Source organism: Piliocolobus tephrosceles, chromosome 4, assembly GCF_002776525.5.
Source record: "Piliocolobus tephrosceles isolate RC106 chromosome 4, ASM277652v3, whole genome shotgun sequence".
NCBI classification, from domain to species: Eukaryota; Metazoa; Chordata; class Mammalia; order Primates; family Cercopithecidae; genus Piliocolobus; species Piliocolobus tephrosceles.
In genome coordinates, this window is record NC_045437.1 from 109738773 (window position 1) to 109753422 (window position 14650).

The 14650-nt window shown below is 58.4% G+C and overlaps 1 protein-coding gene across 1 annotated transcript in view; it reads right to left on the reverse strand.

The window, feature by feature from the left end:
- The window catches only part of FLT4 (fms related receptor tyrosine kinase 4), a 45430-nt gene extending 32181 nt beyond the window's left edge, over positions 1-13249 (reverse strand). The window contains exon 1 of the mRNA XM_023193571.3: positions 13114-13249. Coding sequence (XP_023049339.1) covers positions 13114-13171 — 58 coding nt within the window. The 5' untranslated portion in view covers positions 13172-13249. The remainder of the gene's footprint in view (positions 1-13113) is intronic.
- Positions 13250-14650: the final 1401 nt, after the last annotated feature.

Below are 14650 nucleotides of genomic sequence, written 5' to 3' on the forward strand. Positions count from 1 at the left end.
AACTCACAGCCGCCTGCCCTCCCTACAGCAGTCCCTCTGGCCTGAACCCCTCGCAGCCGCCTGCCCTCCCTCTGAGGGTCCTGCTCTTTGGTGGCACCGCCCTCTTCCCCACTGAAGCTGTCATCAGCTGCACCCCCCGTCACTTCCCCTCATTCTCTGCTGACCATAGCTCCTGGCTCACCATCCCCTCCACCCCAGCTCCTGCCCTTCTCCATGACTTCACCATCCACAGGGCTGACTCACCAGCACCCTGGCCTCTGAGATCCCCGTGCATGGTCCTCCCCTCTTCTCTTCCTCAGTCATTCAGCTCCAACCGCGCACCCTGGACCTGGTCATCACCAGAGGCTGCGCCATCCCAAACACATGTCTTTATCTCTCTCCCGCTTCCCCTGTTCCTGCTCCACAGCACCACGTCCTTCAGCCTCATCAAAGCCCCCACTGCTTCCTCCGCACCCCTTGGTGCCCTCCTGGTGCTGCCCCGTCCTGGTGCATGGGGTCCTGATGCATGGGGTCTGCAGCCCATCTCTCTGCATGCTCCCTCACCTCTTGTCCTCCATCCCAACCCTGAGACAGCATGCATCCCGAACAGAGCAACACGGCAGCACAAGGCCCCCCACATGAGCTCCTCCCCCTCATATTCCTGGGTGCACACAGTTCAGGGTGCTCCTCTCTCACTGTCAGCATCAACAGGGCAAAATCATGAGACAGAAACATCCCGCTGGCCGGTGCGGTGGCTTAGGCCTAATCCCAGCACTTTGGGAGGCTCAGGCGGGTGGACCATCCTGGCCAACATGGTGAATCCTGTCTCTAATAAAAACACGAAAATTAGCTGGGTGTGATGGCGGGCACCTGTAATCCCAGCTACTTGGGAGGCTGAGGCAGGAGAATTGCTTGAACCCGGGAGGCAGTTTGCAGTGAGCGGAGATTGCACCACCACACTCCAGCCTGGGACAGAGCGAGACACCATCTCAAAAAAAAAAAAAAGAAAGAAAAAAGAAACACCTCATCTTCCCACGTCCCAGCCCACACTGCAGCCAGGGCCCCCGAAATCCTCTGACACGCCTGCCCCAAACCAGGCCCTCCATCGTGCCTAGGGCCCCCCGCCACAGATTTCTCTTCTGATCACCAGTCTTTATGCAATCATCTCCCATCGGTTTTTGTGTTTTTTGTTTTGAGATGGAGTTTCGCTCTTGTTGCCCAGGCTGGAGTGCAATGGCGAGTCTCGGCTCACCGCAACCTCCGCCTCCTGGGTTCAAGCGATTCTCCTGCCTCAGCCTCCTGAGTAGCTGGGATTACAGGCATGTGCCACCAGGCCCGGTTAATTTTGTATTTTTAGTAGAGATGGGGCTTCTCCATGTTGGTCAGGCTGATCTCGAACTCCTGACCTCAGGTGATCCACCCGCCTTGGCCTCTCAAAGTGCTGGGATTACAGGTGTGGGCCACCACGCCTGGCCCATGTCCCATCTTAAAAACAAAACAAAATAATTCCTTGGTTCCACACTCTCTTGCAGCCACTGCTCCTGTTCCTATCCCCCTTCATTCCCCTCTGCTGGTCTCCCTTCTGCTGGTCTCCCCTCACCCACCAGTGGGGTGCGGCTCCCTCACTTCATAGAGTCACTGGGCGGGGCCTCCCATGACCTCCAGGCTGCAGACCTAGTGGGCACACAGGGCAGGGAGCTACGCATGCTCTCCCCTGGGCAGCATCTGTGACCTACCTCTCCCCAACTCCCCTCTGCCCAACACACAGTGCTGGGCACCACCCTCTCTCTGGAGTCCAGACACCTCCCAGGTCTCTAGCTGCAGCCAGGACTACTGTTTGCAACTTCACTTTTAAGCATTCAGCTGCCCACTGGACTTGCACACCCCACAGACAACCAGCAGTCTGCGTTTCCAATGCTAAACTGCAGACACGCACTCCCTCCAGCCCCACCAAAGGCTCCTCCCTCCATAGCTCCCTCTCCCCAGCTCCTCTCCCAGCCCATCCGTTGACAGACCACTGAAGTCTGTCAGGCTGGACACATCTTAGGGCCCGCCCCTGCTCTCCCACTGGGGCCAGCACAACTGCATGCACCCCAAAATGGTTTCCTGGGCCCTCTCTTGTCCTCCTCCAGGCCTCCCTCTAGGCCCCGCTCCCTGCAGTGAGTAATACTTGAAAAAGCACAAGCCTGATCACACTTGTGCTTCAATCTTGTCAGTGCACTGGATTCCTCTGCACTCCCAAGAAAATCCAAACTCCTGGTCCCTGCCCCTCTCTCCACACCCTCGTGGTTCGTCCCCTTCACATTCACGTTTTCCAGCCACCAGACTGTCCTGTGCCCTCAGGCTGACTTCTCACGCTCAGGACTCAGCTTAGACATGGCCTCCTCACCCCTACAAAACAGCTCCGTCCTAGCCTCCCGGCTGCTTACGGCATCCTTCCTGTCACAACTTGGAATTACTTATTTATGTGTTTGTTTGTTTAAGCTGTATCTGTCCATGTCCTCCACTAGGCAGTAAGTTTCAATTGGGTAAGGACCAAGACAGCTCTTTTTTATCCCACCCCATGCTTCCCACAGCACCTGACACAGAGTAAAGTCTCAGTGAATACTCATTGAATGAAAAAAATGGAGGGATGGAAGAAGTATGGATGGATGGATGGGTAGGTAGGTGGATGGGTGGAAGGCTGGGTGGGTGGGTGGGTGGATGGATGGATGGATGGATGGATGGAGGAGCGGATGGGTGGGTGGATGGATGGGTGAGTAGAAGGATGGATGGATGGATGCATGGACAGACAGATGAATGGATGGATGGACAGGTAGATGAGTAGATGGATAGATGGATGGATGGGTGGATGGATGAGTGGATAGAAAGATGGATCAACAGATGGAAGGTTGCATGGATGGGTAGATGAACAGAAGGATGGATGGATGGGCAGATGGAAGGATGAATGAATGGCTGGATGGAAGGATGGATGGTGGAAAGGTGGGCACATGGGTGAAGGGTGGATGGGTGGATGGTCAGATAGTTGGATGGATAGAAAGTAGATGGATGGATGGCTCTACAGACCTCTGAGACCTCAGAGACTCTTGTCAGACCCTGACAAAGAGTCTTTTCCATTGGAAAAGATGCTTCCCCTTTTTACAGAATGGGTTCCCCTGGGCAGATTCAGGCCTGCAGGCTGCCACGTCCAGAGGCTCTGTGACTGCCCAGCCCCCACCTGCAGCTCTGAAGAAGGCGCATCCTTCCTGCCTGGCTGTTGTCTGTCTCTGCTGTCCTTCCCTTCCCGCAGCAGGAAGCACTGTCATCCTGGCCTCTGCTGCGCTCCCCCTGCCTTCCTGTTCCTGGCCCGGGAACTGGCTTCTTCCTTCCCCAAGGCCCCGCAAAGCCCTGGCCCCCAAGCCTGCAGCAGCATGGTTGGGGCAGGCACCGGGTGGAGGTCAGCAAGGCCAGAGTGCACACCTCCTCTTTTTTGTGCTGTCCGCAGCCCCGGGACACCCTCCGGCCTTGGCCCACGGGGCCTTGGCGTCAGCCACAGGCATGGCGGGCGTGAGAGCAGCACAGGAGGGTCCTGCAGCCCCCCTGGGAAGTGCTGGCACCCCTCCGCGAGGGCCAGGCAGGGTGGGGAAAAGTCCCATGGGTTAGGCGCTGGCAATGAGCGAGGCGGCGGGCAGCTAGCTGACTGCGACTGCCTCATTGGATCCTCACAGTAGCCCAGGAGGGAGGGCTCAACAGCCAGGTCAGCCAGTGAGGAAACTGAGGCTCCAGCCCTCACAGCAGCAGGCGGCCATGCAGAAACCCAGTCTGGCTGAGTCCAGGATGGTCCCTGCCCCAGGACCAGGCTCCGCTCCAAAGGCCGGGGGCAGAGGCTCAGGCCAGACCCCAGCCCGGCCTTCCTCCTAGCCCCTAGTCTGAAGCCTCAGAGATCCCCATAGGCAGGAGGGCCCACGTAGGAGGCACATGGCTGCCTGGGCCCTGCGCCCCAGTGGCCTCCACTACACCCCTCCTTGGGGCCTGGCCTCCATCTGGCTTCATGCCCTAGTTGGCTGCAGGCAAAGCCCTTTAAGCTAATGATGCCGTTTTTTCAAAAGCTTCTTTCCTGAACAGGGAGGGAAAGCCCAGCCCAGCCCAGTGACAGCTGCTGGCAGAGCCAGCCTTGCTTTCCTCCCATGATGTGTGAGCTGGGCCCTTCCGTGGCTCCACACCTGCCTGTCCTGCATCCCTTGCTCCGTACAGAATCCATATCTTCTCATCAGATCCTCTCTGGGCCCACCAGGATGGGACTGAGATGGGCCGGCTGTGCCACACCCTGGTGGGACAGGGTCCCGGCCCTCTCTACAGGGCAGCATGGGTGAGGGCTGGCCTTAGTTGGTTTCTGGGAGCTGCCCTCAGAATGATGGCTGAGTCCACAGGGCATGGCTGGGCCCAGCTCCTGGTGCAGAGGTGAGGGGGCCGGCATGAGAGAGTGAGGGTAGAACTAGCTGCATCCTTGCAGCCCTGCCCTGCTCTCGCCCTGCCGTCTCTCTCAACCACCACCCTGAGCGCCAGTCTCCCGGACCCCTGCTCTCCAGCAGCCTCCTCCCTGCCCGGCTGGGCTGTGTCCTCTGTCCTTCCTCCCCCTCCGTGCCCGGCAAACTGTGGCCCCAGCTCCAGGGCCCGTGAAGCTTGCCCTGCTGCCCCCAGCTGAGCATGTCATCCCCACTCTGGCCCTGACCCACAGCACATGGAGGATCTGTGTCATCAAGCGGCTCCTGGGCTGGGGTGTCATCAGCCCATGGCTCTATCCCCAGGCCCAGCACAGCCGGCACAAGGATGGCACTGGGATTATCCATGAGCTTGGGGCCCCCTCCGCATCGGCAGAGAGCATAACCCCGCTGTGGCCACCCTGGGCCCGGCCCCACTTCTCCCTCTCCCTGGGGTGCTTGGGAAGACAGGGGCTGTGTGGCAGGCCTGCCGGCTGGACACACAGTCTCTGGGCAGCTGAGTCCAGCAGGACAAGGCAGCCAGAAGCCAGGCTGCCGAGTGGAGGGAGCTGTGGGGAGCAACGGAGCTGCTGGCTGAGCTGGGGCTGGGCAGAGAGGGTCACCTGAACCTTCTTTCTTCACTCCTGGGGCCAGACCTCTGCAGAGACCTGGGGGGAGGCGGCAGGAGCGTCCTGTCTGGTGGCCCCCGCTAACCCGGCCAGCAGCCCCTGTGCCTCCAGAGCTGAAGGGGCCATCGGTCCTCACTGCACATCCTGCAGGCTGAGAGCTGAGCCCACACACCCAGTTGGGCACCCCACACTTCTGCTGTCTGCTGTATGGTCTCGGGCAAATAATTTCCTCTCTCCAAGCCCCAATTTTCCCACTTGTGAGATATGCATTGGCCCTAAGATCACTGGGAACTACAGACCACAAACAACAGGGTTAAGAATAAACTGTCGGCCGGGCGCCGTGGCTCCTGCCTGTAATCCCAGCACTTTGGGAGGCCAAGGCGGGCGGATCACGAGGTCAAGAGATTGAGACCATCCTGGCCAACATGGTGAAACCCCATCTCTACTAAAAATACAAAAATTAGCTGGGCGTGGTGGCAGGCACCTGTAGTCCCAGCTACTCGAGAGGCTGAGGCAGGCGAATCACTTGGACCCGGGAGGTGGAGGTTTCAGTGAGCCGAGATCGCGCCACTGTACTCCAGCCTGGGTGACAGAGTGAGACTCTGTGTCAAAAAAAAAAAAGAAAGAATACGCTGTCTCTGGATCATGCACACGGATCTCTCTGCTCTCACCTGCCTCCTGAATGCTTGGTTTGCTACAGCTGCTGTTTCACTCTGACCCTGTGTTGTCTTCAGAGCAAGGGGGGCAAGCCTTGCTGGTAGGAGGGGATTCATGGGAGTTGAAAGGGGCATTGTAGCTTGCTGGCCCAGGAGGAGGGCACACAGGCCAGAGTGCCCGTGACTTCGGGTCCTCAAGTAGATGGAGCATGGTGAGGGTGATGAGGCCGTGGAAGCAGACCCAGGTCCCCAGCCGGCCTCGGGCCCCTGTCCTGCTCGCTGAATTTACTCTCTCTCTGGATGGTGGCACACCGGGGGGCTTCAGCCCCACTCTGTGCTCCCACCCTCCCTGACAGCTCTCCTGGGCTCCAGTCCTGGAGGACCCAGCCCTCGAGCCCAGCCCACATCCAACACTGGGGAGGATGACTGGAGGCATGGAGCTCACAACTGTGCACCTGCCAGAGGAGCAAGTACCACAAAGAAAGAGAATTCCCAGCACTGGCAAGAATGTGGAGAAGGAGGCACCCACACAGTAATGATAAACAGTATCCATACACCGATGGCAAATTCTCCAAATTCTGCTTTCCCAATACCTCCTGCCACAACAATAACAGCAGGCACTGAGCACTGTCCGTGTGCGCACAGCCCTATCACATGTGCATTCCACATGCCTTCACACACCTGCAGTAGCTTCCATATTGCCACTGTCCAGATAGGAAGCTAGCACACAGAGGCTAACGTGCTCCAAAATACATGACCATTAAAAGATTGTCTTGGGAAGACAGGACTATGGGAAGCTACTGTTTGTTCTACAGATGTCTATAATTTGCATTTCTGCATTTTACAAAATGGAATCATGTCTTCCATCAGTGCTGGAAATACCGCTCTCCCTCCCACTAGGTTGGCTGTCGAAGTGATGCTCACCCACCAGACATTCCTGACCCCGCTCATCCCCCACAGCCAATCGGCCACCAAGTTGCCTCCATTCTGAGCTGAAGTGGGCTCTGCAGACTGAGTAGGAGCTTGCTGGCCCAGGAGGAGGGCACCATGGGTGGGGTGGCTGGAAGTGCCAGGCCCCTGCCCCCACCTCTCCTCACCATCCTGACTGCACCTTGGTATGGACACCTTCTAGCCGCAGAGCCCCTCCCGGGCATTCCAGGGCTGCTGTCCCTCCACTCTCCCTCCTCCCCACCCCACTGCTGGCCAGCCTCAATGACTCTCCCCCGGATCGCAGTACCAGTGTCTCCCCACTGGCCCAGTCCTTGCTCAGAGGTCAAAAGATCTTTCTAGAACACAAGTCCCTCTCCTGCCTAAAACCATCCCCTGCCTCTTTGCTGCTTATGGGCAGAATCTGGTGCCTCTTTTGCCTCCTTGCCACCCACCCAGTGTGGCTCCAGACCTCCATGTACCATAGATCTGGAACAGTCCCTCCCTACCTCTGACGTCTGAGCTCCTGTGCTACTTCAGCATCTCACACTGAGGCTTCCCACCCAGGACTCCTGCACTTTTCCATAGTTTCGTGGACTTTTCCATAGTTCTGCTGGCTCATTACCACTTTTAACGGTTCTTTCTTTCTTTCTTTCTTTTTTTGAGATGGAGTCTCTCCCTATTGCCCAGGTTGGAATGCAGTGGCATGATCTCGGCTCACTGAAACCTCGGCCTCCCGGGTTCAAACAGTTCTCCTGCCTCAGCCTCCCGAGTAGCTGGGATTACAGGTGCCTGCCACCACACCCAGCTAATTTTTCTATTTTTAGTAGAGACAGGGTTTCACCTTGTTGGCCAGGCTCTCAAACTTGCTTTTTTTTTTTTGAGATGGAGTCTCGCTCTGTCACCCAGGCTGGAGTGCAGTGGCGCAATCTCGGCTCACTGCAAGCTCCGCCTCCTGGGTTCACGCCATTCTCCTGCCTTGGCCTCCTGAGTAGCTGGGACTACAGGCGCCTGCCACCACGCCCGGACAATTTTTTGTATTTTTAGTAGAGAGATCGCTTCTCGGCCTTTTGGCTAAGATCAAGTGTAGTATTTTTAGTAGAGATGGGGTTTCCCCGTGTTAGTTCAAGACAAGGGCTTCTGTTTGTCTTTTTGCAGTGGCATTCCCAGCACTGGACTTGGCCAGCAATTCACCGGTGGCTGACTTTGAGGATCCAAGGGACAAAAAGACACCGTAGGATGTGTGGGCAGGTGTGGGGGTGAGGGGGAAGAGGGCACAGGGTACCGGGAGGGTGGAGAAGTTGTGCACAGAGGGGCACGCCGGGCGAATGGTGGGCCTGGGGGAACTGTCTGCGACATGCTACTTTGGGAAGTCTCTGGGACAGCAAAGTAAAAATGGCCATGAAAAAAAAAATGGTTAGAAACTGAAGAGTCCATCTGGCCAGCCCTCCAGGGCATTCCCTGGAGAATGTGGACAGCGGCCTGTGTGCCTGCCCCTTCTTTCCCCCTTGGCCCCTGTGCTATTTGGAACCAGATACCAGACACCTATTACCTCCCCGAAATAAGCCATCTATTATCTAGAGAGCCGTTTCACTCCTGTAGCCTTAATTTTCTAATCTCCAAAATAAGAATAATAAGGTCTGTGTGACAAGGTTAAAACCTGTACACGCCCTGCTGTGAAGCAATCTGAGAAACCTTTTCACACCGAGGTGTGGCTCGCTGCCGGACACTCCGCATCTGTGTGCATGTGCACGCCTGCTGCCTCAAACACATCTGTGTGCGTGTGCACGCCTGCTGCCTCAAACACATCTGTGTGCGTGTGCACGCCTGCTGCCTCAAACAAATCCATCTCCATTTGGTAGAATTTAGAGGAGCTTTGAGGCCAGCGTGTCGAGCTGGGTGATGATAACGGCTTCCCCTAAACCCACCTGAGAGTCTGAATTTTGTGCTCCCAGGGGCACACTGTGAGCGGGAACAAAGCCCTCACCTGCCCTGGAAGGCCGCTTAGCACCCTGTCTGCCTGGAGTTCCCAGCAGTCTCCCAAAGGGCACGTCCAGAGCGGGTGAAAGGCCATGGTGCCAGGGCTGGTGTGTGCAGTGAGCGTAGGCTGGGTGGACGTGGGGCTAGGGACGGCCTGGAATTCCAGCAGGAAGGGCTGGTACCACGAGCCCAAGAAGCTGGTGCTTATCTTGTGGGTGAGTGGGGGCGGGGCGGGGGCCTGAAGGCTCAGATTCGTATTTTATGGCAGTCCCTTTGGGGCAGAATGGAGACAAATTTCTGGAAGATGCTGGAAGCAGGGAGTGGTGATGAGGTTGAGAGGGGCTGGACCTGTGGGGAGCATGGGCTGCCTGAGTACCCCGTGGGGGTGGAGACCAGGAGGAGGGGCCTGAGCAGATGCTAAGCTCCCAGCACAGGGCTGCCGTGGGGCAGCCCGCCATGCCATGCAGTTTCCCTGGCTTCCGTGGGGTCAGGGCTCTGCTTGCTGGCCGGCAGGACGAGCGGCGTTATCAGACAACCCAGCTGGCGCAGAGGTGGCCCCCCAGTGCTGCTAAATCGGGGCCACCAGCTCCTGCCGCAGGAAGAGGGAAATGCAGGCAGGATGTCCTCTCCTGTGGCCGACAAGTCCTTTCCCATGAACCCCTGCTGACCTCGCTGGCCACGTGGCGGGGCTCCCCGACTCAGCACCTGGATCTGCCCAGGCCTGGCTGCAGGCTAGGGTGCTGCGGGCCTCAGACGGGGCCGGGAGTGTGCCTGCTATTAGCCCCGTCCAGCCTGGCCAGGGCCGGCCCCTGCTCCCCCACCAGGAATGAATGCCCGCACCTTCCTGCTCCCAGACTTGTCTCCTCAGTGTGACCGGAAAACCCGGATTCCAGAGGAAGCCAGTGTCTGAAAAGGATCGAAACTCAGGAATCCCTGGCTCCAGCTGGACACATTGACTGAATCTTGCTCAGAGTCTAGGGGGTGTGAGAGGCTCTCCAGAACCCTCTCCCTGCCCACCCCCAACTCTGAGGGGCATCTCAGAGGAACGTGGGGCACAGGCTACTCCTTGGTGGAGAGAAAACTGCCCTGTGGAGGAAAATACCCAAAAGACAGCAGGAGGGGAGTAAGCCAGACACAGAGAAGAACCTCCCCTTGCAGCTGACTTCACTTAATTTCCCTGGGTTCCCCCATTCCCCTCAACCCCATCACACTCAAGTACTCCCAACTTTCCTCCTTCCTTACCTGGCTGGCTGCATCAGCTGAGGCCCCCCAGGAAATCCCACTGGATACCTCCACCCCGAGGCCCTGCTCCTCTCCCAGGGTCTCCCTTTGATAAACTACCCTTGAAGCCAGAGACCTGGGACTTCCTCCTTCCCCACCATCCCCAGCTGCTACCTGCCTCCACCCCAGTTTATCCCCGGGTTATCCACTTGCCGTTCCTGTCTCCCCTGGACACCAGCCTCCTTGCTGCTGGCGCTGCCCCATCTCCAGCCTCGTCTCCCCCACCTCCCATCCACTCCTCCCAGACTCTAGCCTCACCAGACCACTCACTTGACCACATTCACCATCTGGACTTGCCTGCCTCTGAGCCTTCACGGGGTTCTTTGCCCTGTTTGGAATTCCCTGTCCTGGAGTTCTGCAGACCCCACCAGGAAGCCCTTAGCTGGAAGCGACACTGCCTTCCTGTGCAGCTTACAGCCACCAGCTGGGCCTCACCAGGGCCCCTGAACACTTTCATCCCTGGGCGATAGACGTCTGATGGCACGTCTGTGTCCCTGTAAGGCACAGGAAACCCCTGTGGGATGGGGCCGGGTCCAAGTCCTCCCTGGGCCACCCTGAACAGGCACTATGCTGGGGTCTTGCATAGAACTGCAGGCTCCTTCCCTGGGTCGGGGTGCCACTGCTGGGGGTCACGGTGGAGAATTCGCCAGACAGACCACACATCACACCTCACACCCTGTCTGGGCCCAGCCATGTGGGGCCTATGCTCTGGGAGGGCACAGGACCCCTTTAGCTACACTGGCTCTGTGCCACAGGCCTGGTGGAGGAGGGAACAGCACCCGCATTCGAGTCCTCAGAGCCCTGAGCTGCAGCAGAAGGTCCCCAGGCGCAAGTAAAGTGGGCCTGGTCCCCACATCCTGCCTGCACTGACTTGCATCCCTGGGCCGCACATCTGTCCACTCCTGGGCCTGTGTGACTCAGCTCACAGCAAGGGCAAACGTCCGGAGACCAGGCCACCTCAGATACCTAGCAGACCCTGCTCCCGCATATCCCTAAGCTGGCAGCCACAGTGCAGAGGTGCCAATGGCCTCTCTCTAGACTAAGCCCCAAGAGACATCTGCGACCTACCCTCTCCACCAGGGCAAGACTGTGGAACTGAAGCAGGAAACTGGGTCTTGGAGTCCAGCCCAAGCACACACAACCCACACAACCCCGGTGCTTGCCAGCTTATGCCATGGTTATGCTTGGGGAAACTGAGGTGCAAGGAGGGGAAAGGAGGGGGCCCAGGTCACACAGAAATGACTTTACGGCAGAGGCAGGACAAGTCCGGTTCTATGACCAACAGCACACGTTTAAGGGGTCAGCTTCAGGGTGTTCAGGCTTCTGGCCTGCTCCCACCCCAGGTGCCCTGACACCCGACTGCAGCTGAGGGCTTGTGCTCCCGCCATGGCATCCCCCATCAAGCTGGGGGCTCCCGGGGTCTTCAGCCTAGCAAGGGATAGAGCGAGGTGCAGGGCTCAGGGAGGGATGACCTCAGTCTCTGTTGCCATCTCCCCACCAGCCAAACCCAGGTCCAGCCCAGGACACCCCTCTCCATGGGGCCCCCACCTTACGCCCTCTCTCCTCTTCATAACTGGGTCGCTAAGAGTCACTGCACCTACTGCAGAAAATGGCCTCATCACCCTTCACCCCACATCCCGCTGTGCTCCACCCGGGAGCACCAGGACACTGGCCTCTCCTGGTTCTCCTTAGACCTGCAGAATGTTCCCTGGAAGCCCCCTTGCCTTCTGGGCCCCTCCTCCAGGGTCCCCTCCTGGGTGTCTCTGCTTCCTCTCCAGCTCCTCAGCTCAGCCTCAGACACTGCACTCAGGCGCCCGTCCCGTGTCTCCTTTTGGTTAAGTGTCTCCTATTCTACAGCCCTGCAGTCCAACCAAGCTCTAACAGCCACTCACAAATACATCCTGAGCACCTGTGAGAGCCTGGTCCTGGGCTGGGTCCCGGAGGGCCAAGGGCAGCGCCCTGATCTGACCTACCCGACTCAGAGGCCCAGACAGATGTTCTCCTCCCTCCTCCCCTGGTTGAGCCAGACCTGTCCCCTCTCCTGGCCTCTGCCCTTCAGCCAGTGGACATACAGGTGGTGGGCAGAAGGCAGGCGTTGTTAGGCTTACTTTGGGCCTCCCGGGGATCTTGGGGAAGTGACACCTGTCCTTGCTCTAAGCTTCTCCATGTGTAAAATGAGTCTGACACTCCCTGTGAGAATTACAAGCATGTAAAGCCAGTATTTAATTCCTATGGTGTGCAGAAATGTTGAGGTCCCCATCGCTGGCTTCAGGGCTCCCGGCCCTCCCCTTTCAGACACTGGAACCCCTGACCCCGCTCTTCCACCCTTTGATTTCCAGGGACACCAGCTCCGTGTGGACTCCCAGCTCTTCTTCTCAGCTTCCTCCCTGACATCTCCATCCACTCCCTCTGCCCCTCCCTCATCCCCCACAGTCCCTCTCTCCAACCCCTCCACCTCCGCCTTAGGTCTGGGTCTCTGCCCACCAGAGCCGCATTCCCAACACAAACCGAACCCTGTCTCTCCTGGGCAGGGGACCCTCCCGTGGGGTCCCCTGTCCCCTCAAATCCGGGGACCCCTGGCCTTCCGCCCCTTCTGCCGCGCTGATAGCCCACAATTCGCCTCCTCAAGATTCCTCTGAAGTTCCAGCGTGCACCTGCACCTGTCTGCCTCCTGCGCACGGGAGTCCCCAGCCCCTGCGCCGCAGCCCCGGGCCACGGGAGGTGGAAGCCCGGCTCGAGCGCCCTCTGGGGGACCGACCGCGAGCGGAGACGTCGGGCGTCGGGAAGTGCGCACCCAAGTCTGGGGCCCGGCCGGGATGGCCGCGATCTCCGGTGCGCGTGGGTCGGGCCAGCGGCGCGGCGCAGAGACCCCGTGGGGAAGCGAGGAAGGGCACGAAGGATCCAGGCTCAGCGCGCAGCCCGACGGGGCCCGGCTCCGAGGACCCTGAGCCACCCACTGAGAAGCCGATTCGGGGGCCGGGAGGGCTAACCCTGCGCCCAGGCGCGGCCCGGCCGCCCTGGCCCTGACCCGGCTGCAATCCCCGCCCGCCCTTTTCTCATCCCGAGGTCCCGGGCCCCGAGCGCCGTGCTCCCTCAGGCGTCCGCGCACCAGGGCCACCGTGTCCCCCGCCCGTCCCCGTCGGAGCGGTCTCAGCGCCCGCCCTAGGTGCGCGGTACCCTCCCCGGCGGCCCCGCGCTCACCGTCTAGGAGCCCCAGGCAGAGCCACAGTCGCAGGCACAGCCCGGCGCCCCGCTGCATCTCCGGCCGCTGCGCGTGGGTCCGACCTGAGCGGCCGCGGCTCGGGGCTGAAAGTGTCGGCGCGGGCGCGGGCGCAGGCTGGCCCGGGGCGGGACGGGGCGGGGGCCCGGGGAGGCGGGCCCGGGATTCAGGCCGCCCCCCGCGCCCCCCCTTCCCCCCGTCCCTCCCAGCCCGCAGCCGGGCGTCCGGTCCACCCGAGCAGTGCGCGCTCTGCACCACCGGGTCCGGGCCCCCTCCTGGGCGGCTCCGGGCGCGCGGACGCGGGTAACGCAGACGGCCTCGGTGTGCGCTCCGGAGGGAATGGAGCCTGGTGGGCAAGGGGGCACAAAATGCGGCACGCGCCCTTTTCTGTTCTTTCTTTCCATCAATAAAATCTAGAGTAAGCAAAAAAGCAGTACGTGTAAAAATAGCAGTATGTTAAATCTTTGAAAATATTGGCACCAGCCTGGGCAACATAGGGAGACCCAGTCTCAAAAATAAACAAATAAATAAATAAAATAATAAGCCGAGCTTGGTTGTGCGCGCCTGTAATCCCAGCTACTCGGGGTGGGGCTGAGGCAGGAGAATTGCTTGAACCCGGGAGAAGGAGGTTGCAGTGAGCTGAGATCCAGCCACTGCACTCCATTCTGGTAGCCAGAGCGAGACTCCGCCTCAAAAAAACAAAAACAAAAGCAAAAACAAACCCCGTTCAGCAGTCGTTAACTACCTGCACAGTGGCGATGGACAGTGCCGATGGAAACTGCACCCTGGAGCGGGACACCCGGGATAACCGACCCCCACCCTGCAGGCCTGGCCTCCAAGCTTTAGAACCCCCCAAATGTTTTGTTCTCAGCTCAATCAGGACCCACCCCCACCTTTTTAATAAAGCGACACTTTGCTTTTGCTTTCTGACTTGGCAACCCTCTCACAGACTTCCGTTCTCTTTTCAGTTTGTCTCTAGATTTTTCCTGTTTAATAATAAAGCCCATGACCATGACTGTCTCATCCTCCCTCCCTGCTTTTCGTTTCATTCACATTTTCCATCCTCCCACCCCCGGCCCCCAAAGTCCGTTCATCCTCGCCAAAAAGCAAGAGTAGATTTTCGATAACCACTACTAGCTCTCTCAAACCTAGGAAGAATTGGCTATATTATTAAGCTGGAATTGCAAATCAGTGAGGATAGTTTAGAAAATTTAATAAATAAGGTTGGGGAAACTAGGTAACCAAATGATACATGAAGTTAGGTATTTATCAATCATATATTGATTTTTTTTAGCTTTGAAAGATTTATTATGAGATGTAACACACTTATGGAAAGTATGTAATATATCAGCATATTATAAACCTGAATTTTAAAGCAACAAACATCTGCGTTTCCATTCTCCAGGCCAAGGGACATACAATGACATCCCCACATCCCCTCACCACCCATCACAGACCCCTCACTAACCCCCAAAGAGGGCCACTACCTTGGCATTATCATTTCCCTGCTTTTCTTTA